At 40.3% G+C, this 20,041-nt stretch overlaps 1 protein-coding gene across 2 annotated transcripts in view; it reads left to right on the plus strand.

The window, feature by feature from the left end:
* Positions 1–20,041, plus strand: part of GRIA4 (glutamate ionotropic receptor AMPA type subunit 4) — a 359,257-nt gene that overhangs the window by 303,904 nt on the left and 35,312 nt on the right. For both annotated transcript variants that reach the window (XM_057316828.1, XM_057316827.1), the window contains exons 10-13: positions 3,599–3,805; positions 9,367–9,737; positions 11,751–11,949; positions 17,504–17,751. In XM_057316828.1, the coding sequence (XP_057172811.1) occupies positions 3,599–3,805; positions 9,367–9,737; positions 11,751–11,949; positions 17,504–17,751 (1,025 nt within the window). The remainder of the gene's footprint in view (positions 1–3,598; positions 3,806–9,366; positions 9,738–11,750; positions 11,950–17,503; positions 17,752–20,041) is intronic.

Below are 20,041 nucleotides of genomic sequence, written 5' to 3' on the forward strand. Positions count from 1 at the left end.
CGCAGAGCACAGTAGTTGATAATAAAGATGGTAGGTTAGACTCTTAAGGCAGAAGTAAGAGGTTATATCCCACTTCTCTGATCATTCCATTTTTATTCACAGTTGAATACCTGAACTTCATAAGAGCTCCATATCAAAGATGCCCCACAAATCCTCTTTAACGTTTAGCTAGGATTCATTTTCTATTATATTGAACAGGTTTGGTTTTTTTCTTCACCTGTAGTAACCCCAAAACCTTGTATTAAATCCTCCCCAAATATGCAGGTCAGAAGGGCTACTTGTGGGCAAATTGTCAGGCTGGGTTGGTGCAAAGGAGGAAGTTGGGAGAGTGTTGAGGATTGCTACTCATGCCGATTTAATATGAAAGAAAAGCAAAATGAGACGCACTTGAAGGAAGTGGGGAGAGCTGAGCAACCAGGAGAGCTTTTGTTCAAGAAAAGCCTAGTCTTTCTCTCTGCCTGTTCTCCCACCTCCCTGCATGTGATCATCTTATTTCTCTTATGCTGCATGCACCACCCATGTGAAGCTCAGTAATTGTGTGTGCCCCTGGTTGTGCAGTCTAGCTCAATTTCTAAGCAACATCTCCTGTAAGCTGAAAGGTTTTCTAGTCTTTGCTGGTCTGTTTGGCAGGAGAGCAAAGACCCTGATGGACCCATGCTGTCCAAAAAGGGAATTGAAAAACAAGCAAAGAAAACACTAGATAACATTTTTTATTTAGATGTATATATGTCTATTTCAGAAGAGATGGCCTAGCACTTAATAACTACTTCCCTTTTGAAGACCTGAATCAGAAGTTCTAATATAATTCCTTCGCCCTGATATTCCTATTTAGGGAGCACTGATGCACCAGGCATCTTTAAGTCATTGAGTGCCTTACAGGTACCAGACAATCCGAGGAGATATGGAAAGGTTTTATCTACACTGTGCACCCACAGTTTCATAGAAGGTATTTCATTTACTCATAATACAGAAATTCATGTTCTTCAACTTGTCCCCTCTCTACTCTAGTTAAATCATATGAAATCTCAAAGAGTTGCACACGTTTTGACAAATGCAGTGATAGCTTCAACAATTATACGCAACTAATGAATCATCGAACTTTACATCAGAAACCAGGGATGTACTGTATGGTGACTAACATAATATAATTTAAAAAAATTAAAATTAAAAAAAAAACAATTTCCAGATATTTCAAAATATAGGTTCATTTCCCACATCTGCTACTTCTGTGAAACTGAACAATTTGCTTCCCCTCTCTGAGACTTAAATTTTCCCCCTGCAAAATGGGAAATGCCTACCTCAAAATATCCGTGTGAAAAGTAAATGAAAGACACAGTTAAAGAACTTAGCATTATTTCTGATCCAAAGCATGCACTAAATAAGTAGATCTATTATTATTTTTCACTACTGTATTTTATTATTGTCCCCCCCCCAACTCTTACTCCTTTGTCCTTATTGCAAAGAATTATAATCTTAATCACAAGAGGACAAGAGGCATCTTTTATTTATTTTGGTACCCCTTAGTTTCCAGCAAACTGCCTGGCACACAGTGTGTGTCTAACAAAATGTTTGAGTCCATAATATAACTGCAGCTTTTAATAAAGCTAATTGTTCACTGCATAATGGAGAGGGAATTTAGCAAATGAGATGGGATTTCTAACCAGAGAAACATGCACACAAGCTAATACTGTCGTATATGTATTTGAGGGCTGAAGTTCTCAAGTGTTCAAGTATTCCAGACACTTTAGAATTAACCTTCAATCTTAGTACTGCATGTGAGCTGTACATGTACAACTTTGGAAAACTCTTGAGTTTGTTATACTAAAAGTTTTAAGTGATAACTCTACAGCAATTTAAATTACGATTTTAAGCATTTTACGAATGTGGGAATCTTGCTTTTCTCTGCATATACTTCCACATTTTAATTAGCTGTCACAAGAAAAAGAATGAAAAGATTAGCTTGTTTTAACTACTAATACCTTAGATCTTAGAAATTAGCACTGCTTTGCAGCAACTCACCACATTTATAATTTTCAAAACCCTTTATGTTTGGAGAATGTTCTCTGTAAGCTACTAAATAATTGTCATCTACGTAAGAAGAGACAATTAGTTGCCTTAACTTTATAGGTGGAGAAACTTTCTTTACCCAAGTCTGGTGTTAAAATATGCATCAATTTCAAAGACATGAGAGAGTTCTGGGTCCCTTGACTATGTCAGCCTAAGGCAGGATTATTCAAGGACCAACCCTAGACAATTGCCCACACTAGAGTTATTTAGGGCATCTCGATGAGAAAGTTATATATCATGTAATTTACATCTTTATTAAGTTTTTTTTAAGTAGTTTCTACATTTACAAAGTACTTAAAATCAGAAGTACTATAGAGTGCCGTGTTATGGAAAGTAAAATACCATCTAATCCGGAGTTCAAAGAGCAAGTTCAACTACCCAAGTACACATGTGCTGGGCAAGAAGAATTTCGTGTAAAAATTACTCAGTGGATGTATGATGTTACAATGTTATAAAATATAAATCCATGAGCTCAATGACATTGTGGCCAAAGGTGGCCACTCCTGGTCGGCAAATGACTAAAAAATCTGAGGTGTGACCAGCAGTTTTCTCTATCTTGCATATTCACCAGACCTGTCTTTAGGCTCCATTGATAAAATCAGGTGCTTGTTTGGTAACGTGTCTCTTTAGTTCACGGCCTTTAAATGGTATGGTTTAGGGATGTGTGTGCACGTGTGTGTGTGTGTGTGCGTGTGTGTGTGTTTTAACTGAAAACTGTGCCACCAGTAAGCCTTTTCATTTTATAAGGATTTTCACAGTAATTCTTCATCCTATTTTCTGTCTTACTTGCTTCAAAAACTAAATGGAAATATCACTTGGAGTGTGTGACTGTCACAATTTGGGGGGGGGGTTATTAGCTTTCATTGGAGACTTATTTTATAACAGAATAAAACTTCATGGACCACAACCCTATCATTAAAGCCAAAAATATTGGACAGTTTTAGGAAAGCTGATTTAACACAAGAAAGTATATAAAATGTGTTTAATTATTAATTCATTTCTTCACTGAACTTGCTAGTGCCTGCTCTGAGAAAGGCATCCAGCGAAATGGTAGAGAGCACAGAAGAATCATCTAGCTCCTTTCCTAAAGGAGGCTGCAGTTGAACGTGGCCAAACAAGATGCAGAAGAATATGGAGCCTTGTGACCTTGAACTACTAGATAGTCTTGAACTTCATGAGCTATTTTAGAAATACTAATTTCATTGCCAAAGATGGATAGGCTTATACTTCCCTAGAAGTTATGAATACATACTTTTCGTGTCAGAGTCACGGTGCTGGGTATGTAACAGTGACCGGGTAGAAAACGGTTTTAAAGGTTTCACTTCTAGTCCCCAATATAAAGCAACTGGGTATACTCCTAAGCATATTTCTATATTCAACTGTTTTATTATTGATTTCTAGCCACACAAGATCAGGGTGTATACTACTATTAAATATAATCTTCTTGTCAAATTCCGCAGCTGAAAAGTTACATAAAGACGTTTGAATGTTTTATAATTTCTCCTTTACAGTTCTACTTCTCTCATTATAGGAATCCCCATATGTTATGTACAAGAAAAATCACGAAATGTTTGAAGGAAATGACAAGTATGAAGGATACTGTGTAGATTTGGCATCTGAAATTGCAAAACATATTGGTATCAAGTATAAAATTGCCATTGTCCCTGATGGAAAGTACGGAGCGAGGGATGCAGACACAAAGATCTGGAATGGGATGGTGGGCGAGCTTGTTTATGGGGTAAGCAAACCACTTTATTGAAGAATGTCCTTACATAAACCTGAAACTTTTTATCGCCTGGGCACATACCAATTTCTCAAGACCTGTTACTGTTTATAAATGTGCAGTGACATTCAAAGAGGCCTACACGATGTTCAGATGTTTCTCTAGTTCATGATGGTGCAATTCTCAAATAATGAGAGAAGCTAATACCTCCTAACTTCAAAATCAGGAAAGAGCAAAATTTGGAATATGATGCCCTATTTTTTTAAAAAGTGACTTCAGTACCTGTGATGATTATTCTCTTAAACCTGATGCTGCTATCCCATAGCCATGTTGTTTTAAGAACTGAAAAACAAACCTATTATGAATGTTACTTGATAATTGAAGGAACAGATTTCCTCCAACAGCATAAAGTTGGATCTTATCTTAACTAGTTATTTATATCCCTGTTGCTTGTACTTACTGGTGAATATCTTTTATGCAATTGGTAAAGCAATCATTAAACTACTTTAGCATCTATGAAATATTCAGCAATAATGTAAGATTCTTACAATTCTGCTGAACACGGTAAAGTTAAACTTTATGCAATGCCATCATTTTTTGAGACATAGAGAAACACAAGAGCTAGAATGTATTCCATAGCAGGCCTCATATGAACGCACATCAAGCCCTTCCCTTTACCAGATAGTATACTCAGTTATAGCCAAGGGCAAAGTCAATATAGACAGTCCTGCCTGAATGAGAACAAGATTGGTTTCGTCAGCTATCACTGCAAAGTATCAAAATGAAACCAGCAGTTAGCAAATGGTGGTGATGCGTGGTATTTCCAGAGTCCAGAAACCAAACCGAGAGCTCACAGTGAGCTATACTCAAGTAACCAATAAAAGTCACACGCACTTGAAACGTATTCTGAAATCTCCTGTAAGCCAATTCGTATTTCACAGATTTCATCTTCAAAGTGCACTCACTGTGATTATTCTCCCAAGACCCTTTTGAAATAATTACATGAGAGTCCTCCTGCCCTGGAAGAGAATAAAGATGGAATGATTGAGAGCATAACTCAAGTCTGGAGAGGCTCCCTTTCGAAGCCTAAAGAATTCGATAGTTTCGTGATTCTGTAACACTGCGTTTCAGACCACAAAGCCCCACACTTTCTCCAGCCAGTCTGATACAGTAGCTGTAACCTCAGCAGAAAAGGAAATTGTTTGGCATTAAAGAGCAATCATTTAGTTTTATATCCATTTAAAAAGAACTGCTGACTAGTTCATTGCCCTAAATGAAGAAAAAAAATTTGGAATTTTAAAAAATCAGGAAGTGTTTTATCGCAGGGCTCATCAACATTTTGATAGTGAGCTTTAAGTTCCAAAGAAAAAGGATTCCTAAACCATGTGTTCCTTGGTAATATTTTAAACTTCTGGTAATACTTTTAATCTTTGAGACAATAAGTAGACTTTTTTTAAAAAGATTTTATTTATTTTTATTTATTTGAGAGAGAGAGAGCACAAGCAGGGGGAGCTGGGAAGGGAGAAGCAGACTTCCCACTGAGCAGGGAGCCCAAAGCGGGACTCGATCCCAGGACCCTGGGATCATGACCTGAGCTGAAGGCAGACACTTAATGACTGAGCTACTAAGGCACCCCAACAATAAGTAGATTTTTAAATATAAACATTATTCAACTTGTTAGAACTACAGTAATTCATTTTCTTCAGAAATCACTATTGGGTATTTCATCTCAAAAAATCCTACTTGGATTACCAGTTAGTCATGGATGGTGTAATTAACCCAAGTAACTTTCTACGGTAGTTTTTACATCTCTCTCCTCCGGAGTCCCTACCCATGGGGCAGCCCAGCCTCGCAGCTTTGCAAGGGCTCAGACCACATTGTTCAAGTAACAAAAACAAGTGATATTAAGAGAGGAGCATAGTCAACAAGAAGTTCTATCCATAGCACATGTCACAGTAACAGAGTCCCAAGGTCAAGCAGTTCTCAGAAGATAATAGAGTGCTTATTAATACTCAAGGTATTCAATCCTCAGTTCATCTGCAAGGGTTTAAATTCTCTCACCTCTGCCACTTGACTTTTTCCCAAAAGGAATCTTCTTCCGTGTTTCTTACACTTTCTGCAGATTTGCTACTTTTCATCCTGGTGTCTGCAAAGTCTGCACTTAATTTTTTTACTTTCTTACCGCTAGTCCATAGCATAAATGCCCAGTTTCCAGGGCCCGAGCGGGAGCTCCATCCATTCTCTCCTGTCCAGCAAATCCTGTTAGACAGTAAAATGATTTGAAGCCATTATTATTATTATTATTACGTTAGTCTTTGCAAACTTTGTTACTGGCGTTATTAGGAGTAGGTGTTCTGGGAAACACTCACCCGTGGCCTCAGCACGCCAGCGGGTGGTGGCCAGAACGCAGGACTACCCCCGCCACTCAGGTCCTTCCTGCCGTGGCCCCTGTGTGCATCACTAAGTCCTCACTGCTGTCTTCTGTGCACCTTCTGCTGGGCCCTGCCGTACTAGTGTGCATGGATTTTAATCCAAGGGAGTATTTCTCCAAGGGAGTATTTCTCCAAGCACCGTCCGGGGCCGGCCAGCACCAGCATTCCCTGTGGTATGTGTCATAGTGCAGGTTCATGAGCCTTGCTCCAGAGGCCCTCGAGAACCCAAATGTTAGCCAGCTCTTGTGGGAGATACTTGACGCGCTTCGTTTTGGGAATCGCTGAGAGGTCGTGGAACGAGGCGCAGGGTGTAACACCGCCAGCCTTAGCAGAGAAAGCCCAGGTGTATCTTCTCTGTTCACCAGCCTCTTTCAAAACACAACTTTCAGACTTCAGAAGTGTCCTCACGGACCTTCATGTCACCATCCTGAGCCAATGTTCACCTTCCCTCGCGCCTAGTTTCCTATACGGGCAGCGCCTTGATTTCTGTCCGTGTTGCTTTCATTTCTGAGTGGTGACTTGTGTAAATACAACATTCCCTAAGAACACGACACTAACGGTTTAGTATGCAAAAGGTGGCATTTCGCATCAGTGACAGGATGCATTATTCATTTATTCCTGTTGCCACAGAGGAACAACCACTTGGGGAGTAAACCACTTGTAGCGCATCATCGCGTACAGCACCAAGTAAAGTTTAAAGGAATTATAGGTACAGAATAAAACGTGTGTGATTGAGACTGATCATGTGATTTGAGAAGGATTTTTCTAAGCATGATACCAAAGGCTGAAAACACAGAAAAAAAGATAATTCTATATGGCTACAACCAAATTGAGTACATATATAACAATGAAGAACCGTGAACTAAGTTATGTAAGCAAAACCATTACTGAACAGGGAGAATATCTGCAACATATGCAGAAAATAGAAGTTAATATTTTGACTATATTTAAAAGCACTTACAAATTAGTAAGTAAAACGTGAATACACCATATGGCAAAAAGGGGCAGAGTATGACAGGTTGTGACACTGGAAAAAAGGAAAAGTAGCTATTTGTTTTATAACATAAATGTTTTATAAAAATAAATTCACATGAATGCGACGAGATCTACCTTGCCATGGAGCGGATTGGCAAAGGTAGCTGAGAATGAAGGTACACACGGGCTGGCCAGCGCTCACAGTGGCAGGTGCTTTCATGCAGGGCTGGTGCCCACGGTAGAAATTTGCATGATCTTCCCGGAGAAAAGTTGCACAAAATGTATCATGGCCATTACAAGGACTGTTCCCATTTACACCAGCAATCTCATTTCTAGAAATTCATCTTTAAGTAAGGGATGTACCAGGGCTTGTCTTCAAAGATATTCACATCATCAAAGTTTGAAATTGTGTAAACCTGGAAACAGTATAAACATCTCCTAAAATAACAAGTAAATTGAGCAAATTTTGATATTTTCCCATGATAAAATGCTTACAATCATTAACTAAGTTTTAATATAGATGATAAAATGAAAAGGAGTTCATCATATCCTTCTGAGTAGAGGAACTATAAACTGTAGTGTTCTATATTCCATTTTTAAAATAAAAATATGATTCCTCAAACCGTGTCTAGCAGGGCATAGAGGGAGAAAGAGCAAGAGTCGATGAAGGGAATGGAGCTGACTTTCCTTAATTTTTGAATCTGTTTTTACATACTAATTTTTCTATAGCTAGTTCATATATCACTTGTGTAGTGAAAATTATGCAAATAATAATATGGCAAAAATAATAACCTTCCAGCGGTGAGTCTTTCGTAAATGTGGGTATTTATGAGGTAAGCTAAGTTCATCCTCACGTGAGGGCTCCTAGAGTTAACGCTCAGCCGGCCAGCGGGCAGCATCATGGCTGGGGCACCTCCACGCACCAGCCCTGTCTGGCGTATGAGCCAGCAGCCTATGGCTGTGCAGGAGTGGATGTGAGGATGTCAGCCTCTGCCAGCCACGCATGCCTGGCTGCGTTTCAGATTCCACTTTAATGCCAAACATTTTCCTTCCAAATGAACAATCGAATAACCTTTCTGCACCTGTAGGTCATGTAACAGTTTACAGTGTTTTCATGACCCTTTATTTCATTCAATTTTAGAGATGGCATGACTGATGGAAGACACACGAGTCCCGATCGCAGAAGGGCCGTGGTGTGTTCACCAGAGTCTCAGCTCCATCACTGAGAAAACAGTGATAAACAGGATTTTCAGAGCGTTAAATGAGAGGCCGTTTAAAATACTTAGTTCAGCGTCAGATACATAATCCCTCAGTAAATGCTCCCTAGGATTTTATTAAGTTTTCTGTGCTAGACAATCATAGTCATGCAATGAGGCAAACAGGAAAGTGTCCTCGTTGGAGAGACATGGAAAATGGGCTCAGAAAAATGGCTCAGAGTCACAGAACAGAAATGGAAGCTGGAGTCTTACAATCCTAATAGTTGAGAACTGAATCCGCTGTTTCCCAAAAGCTGTGTTAGAAATTCAAAGTAGAAAATCGAAGCAAGTGAACAGGAAGAAATAATTGCCAATTTGCAGACTTTTGTGTGCACTGGATTAGAAAATGTCATCAAACAGCGGGTGTCTTCTGTCCTACAAACACAGACTGTAGGGTAGGTTTTCTTACAACTGGAAAGGAATAAAAAGGGACTGTTTGAAATTTGCATTCATAATATTAAGGGATGGCTAAGTAATGAGTCAGTGGCACCGTTCCAAATGAAACAGAAAAGGCTGCAACATAGCAGCAATTCTGGCCAAGAAATTCAGAAATTCAGCCATACAGGAAGGCAGTTAAGGCTCCTCCCCTGGCCTGGCCCACGTCCTTAAAGACTAATACAGCTATCTGACTTCAAGTTATTTTTGCTTATGTTCACTCTTTCCCTGTTTCTCTTTCTCTCATCTGATCGCTAGCGCCAATAAAAATATTTCGTGCAGTTTATGTGGTATATTCTCTTAGGAAAACAATCCACTGTTCATCTTTGTATTTATTGCTGTTCTTACTCAGTTGTTGGCATTCCCCCTCAAAATGTAGAGTAAATGCATAACTCGTTAGTTGTGAGTGGATCGACCCAGTGCCGGCTGCTTCATGAAATGCATTAACCTGTGTTCTCCTGTGTCTTTTCTCTTATAGAAAGCAGAGATTGCTATTGCCCCTCTGACAATCACTTTGGTCCGAGAGGAGGTCATTGACTTCTCGAAGCCCTTCATGAGTTTGGGCATATCTATCATGATCAAAAAGCCTCAGAAATCTAAACCAGGAGTGTTTTCCTTCTTGGATCCTCTGGCCTATGAGATCTGGATGTGCATAGTCTTTGCCTACATTGGTGTCAGCGTGGTCTTATTCCTAGTTAGCAGGTTTAGTCCATATGAGTGGCACACAGAGGAGCCGGAGGACGGAAAGGAAGGGCCCAGCGACCAGCCTCCCAACGAGTTTGGCATCTTTAACAGCCTCTGGTTTTCCCTGGGTGCCTTTATGCAGCAAGGATGTGACATTTCACCCAGGTTAGTTTGGAAACGCTCCGCTTCTTTACTGACTCCCCAGTCCTTCTCGGTCTTGTGCAGAACACCTCTCTACATGTTCTTTTCCCGGACGCAGGGGTGTTACTTTGAAACGCAGGAAAAAAACGTGCAACTCCCAGATTGATCTGAGTACCTCTGTAGCCAGTTTTTCCAAGTTAGCACTAATTGTGGGCCTATCACAAAGATGAACTTTCCCAGCGGAAAAGTAACGTATGCAACCGCTCAGAACTCAGAAATCACGTACTGTTAATATTTCCTCCAGTGGCCTGACAGATGGAGAGGAAGAATCTAAGTTGTCAGACTAAGAATTCATTTTCATTTTGTCTCTTTTTCAAAATTGAAAGTTTTTGTTATTATTGCTGTTGTTCCTTTTTTAAAGATTAATTTTGACCTCGATTTACATCCCATGTACCTTATGGGAGATTTCTGCCACAGACTCACCTAACACCTGAGTCGATACAGCAAGTACCAGATATGCCTCATTCTCTGTAATAAATCAAGTAAGCTGTGGGCAAACTCAGCAATGTCAGTACTGTGTTAGCTTAATAGACATGTTTTCCAATATCTGTGGAGTCATGGCTCACTTCCTTTGGATGCCACTAAGATATTTTTCAGTTATGTTTGCCAAAAATGCAGCCAGTCTCCTGTCGCAAGAAAATACCAACCTTCTCCCACAGAAAAAATAACTACAAGAAGTAGGAGAAGCTAGGAACTGAAGTTCAATATGTGAATTATATTAGCATCGCAAATATACAGGTTTTTAAAAGAAATGTATGCTTTCTCAAAAAGAGACATTTTAGGCACAATGCAGTCTGTGTTCCTTAAGACACACGAACACTAGACATGTGTTTAAATTCCAACAACATATGAATCTGAGTCAGAAACTCAGTGAAACGAAAAGAAAGCAGAGCAAGTCAGGGAATGGTTTTTAAAGACCAGGATTAAGCAAATGCTACGTTAAAACCAACACGTGCTATTTATATAATAATGGTTAAAATGGGAGAATATGAAAATTAGAAATGTCACAGAAAATATGAAATTTGTTTTCTTACATTAAAAAAATGTTTACAAACCATTTGCCCCAGGAATTTTTAATAGTTTGTTGGTCCCAGGGAGTGAGATCAATTATGAACATGACCTGGGTTTTTCATTCATTCCATCCTCACTTTTCCTCTGCATCCAGATCGCCCACACGTCCCTGATTCGAGGGAAAGAATGAGAGAACTTTTTTCTTTTGACGTTTAGCATCCGTTTCTAATGCTGCCACGCTGTGCATTGACAAGCCACATGCTTTGGTCTCGTGTTGGCAGGGAGAACATGTTTAGAGCAGTATGCTGCAAAGATGCATTCAGAGAGAGCTCATCCTCCACTCTGGTCAGAAATGGAATCTCAAGCAGAACGATCCCCAGCTGTGGTCACTCTGAGACCAGTCTGAGTCCTCATCCGGTCCAGCCCCTTCTGGCACGTGTCCCGCCCGCCTGGGCAGGGCTCTGTCTGAAGGCAGCCGCAAGGTCTCTGAGGGGCGTCTGTATGGAGCCCAAGACCTCCCCCATTGTTAACCCACACTGCTGTCTTATATACCACGAAGAGAGCAGTGATGCTGCCAACGAAGCCACGTGACTGTGTTTTGTCTTATACCGTGGGCTGTACCCCAATTCCAAAGATGCTAAAATGTAAAGGAGGGGGTAGGATATCAATGAATTTAAGTAAGTGTTCCTTTTCTATACCTGAAGGAAAGGTATTAAGTTCCACGTTTCTATCCATAAACAATAAAAAGGAAACATTTTCCATATTTTCAGTGGCATTCGTGTACTCGAGGTAGCATACAAGGCATCCAATTATACAGAAAGACTAGAATCATTCTTGAGTAGACTCAAGAAAGTAAAACTAATTGCCATTGTGGTTTTAAACATACAACGTGAATTTATGATATGTCTTTTCTTTCTCTGTGTTGCTTGGAGAAAGGAAAATGTGCATTATCTTATCCATGTTTAGATCCCTCTCAGGTCGAATTGTTGGAGGTGTTTGGTGGTTCTTTACACTCATCATTATATCATCTTATACCGCTAACCTCGCCGCTTTCCTGACGGTTGAGCGAATGGTCTCCCCCATAGAAAGTGCAGAAGATTTGGCCAAACAAACAGAGATTGCCTATGGAACCCTGGATTCAGGGTCAACGAAGGAGTTCTTCAGAGTAAGTTAAGGGAAAAACTAACCATGAAATGTTCATAATTCTGAAATTCAGGCAGTTTTTGCCAACAGTTAGTTATATTATGGTCTCTAGCTCTTTGCAGGTTTTGCAAATGTGATAGTAATGCTATGTTTAATGCTAATACTTTTACTTGGATTTTATAATCACTTTAGTTTGCAAAAGCTAATTGATTTATTCACATTGCAAGGGAGACCTGAGGAAAAGTAACAATAAAAAGGTAATTAAGACAACTTTATAATGTAACTTATCCAGAAGATTCCACTGTTGACAAGGCTATGATGGTACTGCATCTGGGAAGATTGTAATTTATATGCTTTGGGGTTAGGGGCATAAAAATGAAAGCAAAGTTTTTTGTTTTGTTTTGTCTTAAGAATACGTTTAACTTGCCGCATATGAAACCCAAAACCTTAGTTGCAGCTTATATGAGGGGTACTCTGTAATCTGTTCTGTTAACAATGGATTTCAAAGGAAGACATTTGTTTTCTCACAAGATAATGGTAACGAACTGGTAGGTGATATTGTGGGTGCTGATTTCTCTGCTTTTAGAGATAAAATTGTTCAAAGTGATATAATTTCACATATGAATATGACCCCTTTGGCTTGCCATTGGGATGGCAGGTACTGGGGGGCGGGGGGTTGTTTGTGTGTTTTTAGTTGTTAGTTCCACTATGAGGATGGATTTTTGGTCGGTGAAACTCTTTTACTCTGCTTCTTCTTAAGTCCAGAGATACGCACTTGGTACTGTGTGGTCAGAGATAAGGATTCCTTTTGTGACTTCAGAACAAAAACATTAAAACGTAGTCAGGGTGACATTTTCACGAATATTTACCTAAGTAATAATGAGGACATTTTACGTTTAATTTCAATTGCTTACAGGCAAGATATTTAATAATTTAGGAGACAAGAATATTTCCCTGTTTTCTGAGCTGTCATGTAAAAGTGATGACAGCCCTTCGAAGTAAGTGCATGGTTACATATACAGTCCTTGGGAGATGACATTGTCACCTAAATGCACATGCTTATCATTTTCCCACTCGGCTTGAAAATTAAAAACAACAGAACATCCTACTTTAAGCCAGCCTTAACTTTCATGCACTTGAAGTTCAGTAAGAGATTTCTCTTTTTTAAAAAGATCTGACTCTGGTACCATTATATATTACAGGTGTTTCCATAATACTGAATTAAGAACAGACCAATCAAAAATTTTGTCAAACCCATCGTCGGGCATTGTTTACAGAAAACACCAGGCAGTGAACAATGTCCTTGTCAACAATTTGGGGGATTGCTAGTAGATATAATGAAACATTTACGATAATTATAAAGAATCTGCACATTTTTCTAAAACTTGTAAATAATGCTCATGACAATAGATTTTATTAACAATATTCTATGGGTAAACTTAACTGACCAGATTTTTAAAACTTACTGAGTGCATCCCAGTCTTTAAAGCTTCCTGATAGAAACATACTGCTCTCACACATTTTAGCCCAATTTCAGTACCTTGCCAGAAATCTGTATTTGTAACTGCTTCCACCCAAAACTAGGTAGGTAAAATTCACTAACTTTGCCTAGAAACCGTTATGCGTAGTCATCAAAATGGAATACAAGTGTGTGCTATCGCTTGCGTTTTACTGAGAAATGTTGGCTGATTTTCATGTAAATAAGACAAATATTCGCAGGTTCATCATTGTGCCTTGAGTGATAAAGGGAGAAACAAATGTCAAGTTGATTCCCTGAAAAAAAAATTTCAGAAGTAACTCACTGTACAGCTCCTTGGCATCAAGTGCACTGAAAATGTTTATTTCTAATCTTTGTAGAGTTTTTAAAAAGTGTTCCAAATTCTGAAAACTGGTGAGGTAGATAAGAGACCATATTGATAAGAAATAGAGGAGGAAGGGAAGCGCTTGCTGGATTTACAGAGCCTTTCACACAAGGCCGTGCCCGTCACCGTGGTCAGTTCCCTCCCCCCCAGCTTTAAAATGGGAAGATTTTTTATAAGGTATTTACTGTTGCAGAGCGGCCTGAACCCTAACGGGACAAGAAAATAATTTTCCCTGGTAGCACCCTTTCAGGAATGCATAAACGTGGGTTCTCTGATAAAAATCTAATTCATTCCTACGCTGTGTTCTCCCTCCCCCCGCACAGATGACGGCCTGGTTTAAGTAACCCATTCTGTCTGACGGGTGGAGGAAACAGAATGTGAAGGGTATTTTGTACTTGTCAGAAATGTTTTCTCGTAGGAGCACAGTGACGGTACATCAGCCGCACTAACCTGCCGCAGGCCGTGACCCCCACTCAATGCTTCTGAACAGTGTCGCAATCACCACCGACTGGGGAAGAATTAGGCCGTGGGGGGAGATTACATCCGAATTCCGCCGTTGCCTCGGTTTTGCCCCGTTATGAAACTTGGTGTGCTCTGTGTTCTGTGCACCTTGTTAAGCATAAACGTAGAGGCATCGAGGGAAAGTCTGGACCTGTCACTGAACGACAGCCTTGCCGGCTAGGTGCTCAGACATTCTCATACACCTGATGCGCGCACGCCGATTTTCCCGGCAGTTCACATTTTATCCTGCGGCTGCTTCGGTCATCAGTGAAGCCACAGATGCATAAAGGAGGTGCAATAATGTCTCAGGGCTTATAAGATTACCAAATATCGCAAACAGCAGCCTCGCTGCGTAAGCTGCTGGAAGCGGGAAATAATTCATCTGGCAGCAATGTTAACATTAACCATAATGCATGACATTTGTCCATATTTTCTATTAAAAACAGGAAAGGCAAGAATACTTAATTTTTGAGCAATTTAAAGGACAGCATATTTTTAAAACTCCAAGAGTTATTTTCAGTAATAAAATAGTGCTTTAAATCAGTAAGTCTCCTCTGTTTGAGCTTCACAGTAAAGAAATAAATAAATCTGAGATTATTTTCCTAATCTCAAAAAAATAATGACTTTTGTATTATCTTTGCTTGTTACCTTGAGCATATTTATTCCCCAGACCTGATCTTTAAGAAGATATGACAGTTGAAGATTTTAGGTACTTAAAATCCCATTATCACTGTATTTCGGAGTTTGCTGGGTCTGCAGAAGTTCCCTTTTAGCCGTCTCATCAAATCCACAAAGGCTTGCCCGCCCTCGCTCCTTAGCACACGCCTTTTGTGGCCACAAACAAGGCTCAGGGATATTACTTCCAGTCCTTCCCTTCTCGAATGCTCCCAGCACGCCCTCTTCCCCATATGGACATGACCTTATCTCCACCATGCACCTTGAAATCAGAATCAGAATTTCTAAACATTCACAGAGTGACAAACAGTGTGATTTTTCCCCCAAAGGTGGTGTTTTCATTATTCCTCTCTTTTCCGCTGGGATGCTGTATTTTTACGATTTCCTTTATGCATAAGGCCTGCTAAGTGTCGCCCAACTACACTACAGATTCCTCTTTCTTCTGGACTTTAAAGGAATTGATTTAACTTCTTTGTACGTAACGGTATAGATAATTCAATATATTTAAACAAACGCGACAATAATTTCCCTCACATTAGGATTATACAGATGGACTTCTAAAAAATGTCAGTGGCCTAAAGATACTTAATTCCTTTAAGAAGGAATCATTTGCTTTAATATTTTGTTGCATTCGATAGCTAAATTATCTTCCCAGTTACCAAGCCCAAAACTACTTTTTCCACCCTGCTGTGTTAGTTTTGTTTAGTGGTTCCGATTCCTTTAAGTAAGCTGCTGAGCACTAACTAGAAGATTGCCACGTAACTAGCCGGACTCTCATATTCTTAAAAAAATTCAAAAAAAAAAAACCCCAATCAAAATAATACCCAGGTTTTATTTCTTCCGTTTTCGATGTAGTATACGTGACGAAGTATGCAGTGTGTGTGGAACTCTGTATCTTTTTAGGTGAAACTCTCAAGTCAAGTTATCACTATATTTTAAAGAGTGATTATACACCAAAAGGATGTTGTTTACCAGCATTTCTCTAAATGGAAATAATCAATTGAATAAATGTTTGAGGACGTCTGTATCTGGTGATCCAGACAGTTTACGATTTTCAGAGTTTGGAACTCATTGTAAAATGGCAGAGTTCATTCTCTGGAAGAGAGCTCTGTTATTAAAGATGGAATGATTGGGGCCAGGCAACACGGCCTCCCTGGTCAACCCCACGGCTGAGGGTTCTGAATCCAGATACTCCTCTGTCCTGGAACCACATAGAACCTTTGCAATTTCATTTAGTAGTTGGCATGCAGTATCCTAATGTGAGGATTTCTGTAGCCAGAGGTAACCTTTCAGCACACACACACACACACACACACACACACACACTACAAAGTCTGTATCACTGTGATATTTTTAAGTGTTAATAGCATGAAAACACTTCATAAGACAATACAGGATGTCAATTTTCCATCTTAATATTCACCAGCATTTGAATATACATTAACATAAAATCACTGGTTTTTTATAGTGTCCAAGTATGCAAATCTCTTACTGTTACATAGGATATTGATTACCTAGTTCCCACCTTCTGAAACCAAATTTTAAATACAGCTCTTATCAGTTTCTTTCTTTGTCAACCTGAATTGTTTGATTTTGCCCCCAAAACATGTCTTCTGAAGTTTGCTCTCCAGGATATTTGTAGATTATTGAAGATCTGTCTCTTACTGGACTCTGTATTCTGGTAAACAAACAAAGGAGGGTCCATATAAAACAAATACACCTGCTACTCAGGATTAGCCCCCGTGCTTAGATGTAAGTCTGAGTGAAGTCTCCGTTAGTTTTTACTTGGATCCAGAAACTTTGGATTTCAGCAAAACTTCAGCTCCTTGTTATTGAACAAATGCACTTGCCTGAGACAAGTCTGTGTATCACTGTATTATCAAACATCAGGGCGCAGGCTCTTTCTGCCTCACTGAAGGTGCCCCTTGGGGGATGCAGTTTCACCTTTAAAGTATCTGTATGGGTGAAAAAAATCAAATAGGGATGCAGATACCAGCAGAAGGTTCTAGGTAAATTAAGGAGTAGGAATAAAGTAGATGGAGCCCAAATAGACAGAAATAAATGTATTTCTTGGCTGAAGTCAAGGTATTAGAAAGACTAACTCTCCAAAATATATCCTAGGAAAACAAGAATCACCTTTCTTTCTTTTCAGGTTTTCTAACTTTTTACTTGAAAAAGATTTTTGATTTTTATTATGGAAGTGTTGTTGACATGATTTTAAATGTCCCACTCTCTATGGCATCCTCCCTTTAACAATGATAATACATCGTTCTTTAAGCGGCTGAGTAGGGTAATCACGTGTGACCAGAGGGACCCGCTTGTTCAGGTATCACTTCTAAGCGTCTGCCATTTCCGTGGTGTCCTTCACCCACCGTAAAAGGCAGGTTTCTACCTGGAGAGGGGAATGTTAGCCAGGCAGACTGGAGTTGCAGGACCAGGGAAAGTACTTTAAGAGGCTTTCTCCTCGTCTGGGTTCGGTCAGTATTAACATGTTGTTCCCTTCTCTCCTGTATTTAATTTTATTTGCATTTCCTCCAGAGATCAAAAATAGCAGTGTATGAAAAGATGTGGACCTACATGCGATCCGCAGAGCCGTCAGTGTTCACTAGGACTACCGCGGAGGGAGTAGCTCGGGTCCGAAAATCCAAAGGCAAATTCGCCTTCCTCCTGGAGTCCACTATGAACGAGTACATCGAGCAGCGAAAGCCGTGTGACACAATGAAAGTGGGAGGAAATCTGGATTCCAAAGGCTATGGAGTAGCCACACCCAAGGGTTCTTCATTAAGGTGGGTGGGATAGTATAACAATGTAACATGTGTTGTTATAATATTCCACCTTCCCTGATGTCCCCGACACAGTGATTTTGTTTTGTGTGTGAACATGGTATGTTCGTTTTTTTTGTTGGTTTTTTTTTTTCTTTTTCTCCATTTCATACGTTTTGATCAACAGTCAGGTAATTTTTTTTTTAATTTTGGAATAATTCCTCATAGTTGACCTGTATATCTTTTAAGGCCATATAAAAACCAAACTGGTTGAACACTAGCTGCTTCCAGCGGGCCTAAAACGTGGGGGCGACGCTTCTGTGTCTCGTCAACTTTTTTTGGTCACTCCAATCTGCTCTCTCATTGTGTCAGCTAATGATTCTACATTTTATCATGATTTTTTTTTTAATTCTGCCTGCCCGCTAGTTTCTGAGTATGAAGAAATCAACCTCATCCTAACAAACCGCTTTCTTTCCCCATTTCAGTGTGTCATCTATTACGGCATCATTGTATTTCACACTAACCCGGGGTTGTATGGGTGCTAACTTTGTAACCACGCGTGTTCACAGATGGACTACGGTCAGCGGGAAGCTGGGCTCTGATTCTATGGTGCTTACTGCAGCCACACTCTTGCCTGTTGCAGAGGGAGTGTGGTGTGAGTAAGGTCTGTAAAATTAGACCCGATGACAGTCCAGAATTGTGCACACACAGACCCCTGAAACGTGATTCATGAGCAGAGTGTCACACGTGTGGATTACGCACACAATCCACATGGGTTAGAGATGAGACTTTCATTCTTAAGGAAACGTTGGTAAAATCTGCCCTTTTTACCCTTGTGGTCCTGGACATAGGGAAGTCACATGTTTATGCCCAGGAGGCAGAATATCCTATTTTCCTTAAGCAATAAAGGCTACTGGTGACTTGCTGGGGCTAGAGCAAAGCCGGAGTCGGCAGTGACAACTGACAAACCCTCTGGTCTCACTGCTGCTTAGGAGGGACTCGTACAAAGCACAGATTCGAGAAGACATCAGAGGCTTTGCTAAAGGACTTAACCATGAACCTGGTCTTGAGAAATGATGTCTCTGGTAAGCCTTTGAAACATGAAAGTAATGAGACCTGCACTGTTGCCCAGTAGAAATGGAAGCAGTATAAAGGTGATATGCTTGTTTTCTTTGGTTTGAGAAAGGGAACTGCAGCGTGCTTTGGGTATGTGTGTTGGGTGGGGGCCCAGGGGGCGGCCCAGATCCGAGAGCAGACAGTAGCCCTGGAAAGGTTGTGTTAAACCAGTACTTAGTGTTTGCGAGCAACAGTGTAGTAATTAGTGAGGGGTTTGACGGTGTGTCCAGAAGGGACCGTTTTAAAAGGAGAGAGAACAAAATGAGCCAGTAAAGACAGATTGGGTGTGGACTTTGGCAGTTCAGAAGTCATGTTGCTTTGCACATACTTTCCGTATGAAACCGGAGAAATGTCCAGGGAGAAAGCCAAACCAATAAATTAGCCATGATAAAATTCTACCCCAAAATGTTCCAGCCATTCAGAAACTCAAACTGGCATCAGAGCGTTGGTCTTCAAGGGTATGTTTTGTAGGATGTGATATGAGAAATGTGTCATTTCAGCGAAGCCAAGGAGCAAAGCAGTCTCTGTTGAAGTGGGAGTTGTAAGAGCACCTTCGTGTAACTAATTTAAAAGAACGAGAAGGGAAGAAAGCAATGGTGGTTGATATGTAGATCAGTGTTCAGACTATTGATTACATTCACTGGATGTCGCTTCTGCTCTTAATTAATTCTCTGTGGGTGTAGCTGCCTTGTCCTCTGTCTTGTGTCTACTGATAAAGTCAAGTTCCAGGGACTGCATTTGGCCCTGAGATACGGGTGCGCCTGACTCCCATTGATGGCAAGACAGAGTTCCCTCTTAAATGTGCCACTTTGTCAAATCCACACTACAGGGATTGTTTGGGGAGATGCTGAAGGGCTTCATCTGTCTAGAACTGTATAATAATCCGCTATTGGCTTCCCCCTCTTTTCCTGTCCTTCCCTGGATCTCGTTAATGAGGCAATTGTTAAACTCCGCTTCCTGGATGGAGAGTTTGTTTATGTGCTTTGTTTTATATATGCCACAATTTCCTGAGCAAGCTGGCCCCTGCATGCCAAAACCACAGTCATTTCGTCCCGTCTTGGAGAACGCTGGAAGAGCTCGGAGGGCTAACCAGCATGCACCTTTAGCTCACCTCCTCACTTCCCCACCCCCAGCCCAGCTACGGGAAGGGGAGAGGGGGGACATTAAGCTTAAATTCTCCATCAGTGAAGCTCCTTCT

The sequence above is a fragment of the Ursus arctos genome, unplaced genomic scaffold (genome assembly GCF_023065955.2).
Source record: "Ursus arctos isolate Adak ecotype North America unplaced genomic scaffold, UrsArc2.0 scaffold_22, whole genome shotgun sequence".
In the NCBI taxonomy this organism is placed as follows: Eukaryota; Metazoa; Chordata; class Mammalia; order Carnivora; family Ursidae; genus Ursus; species Ursus arctos.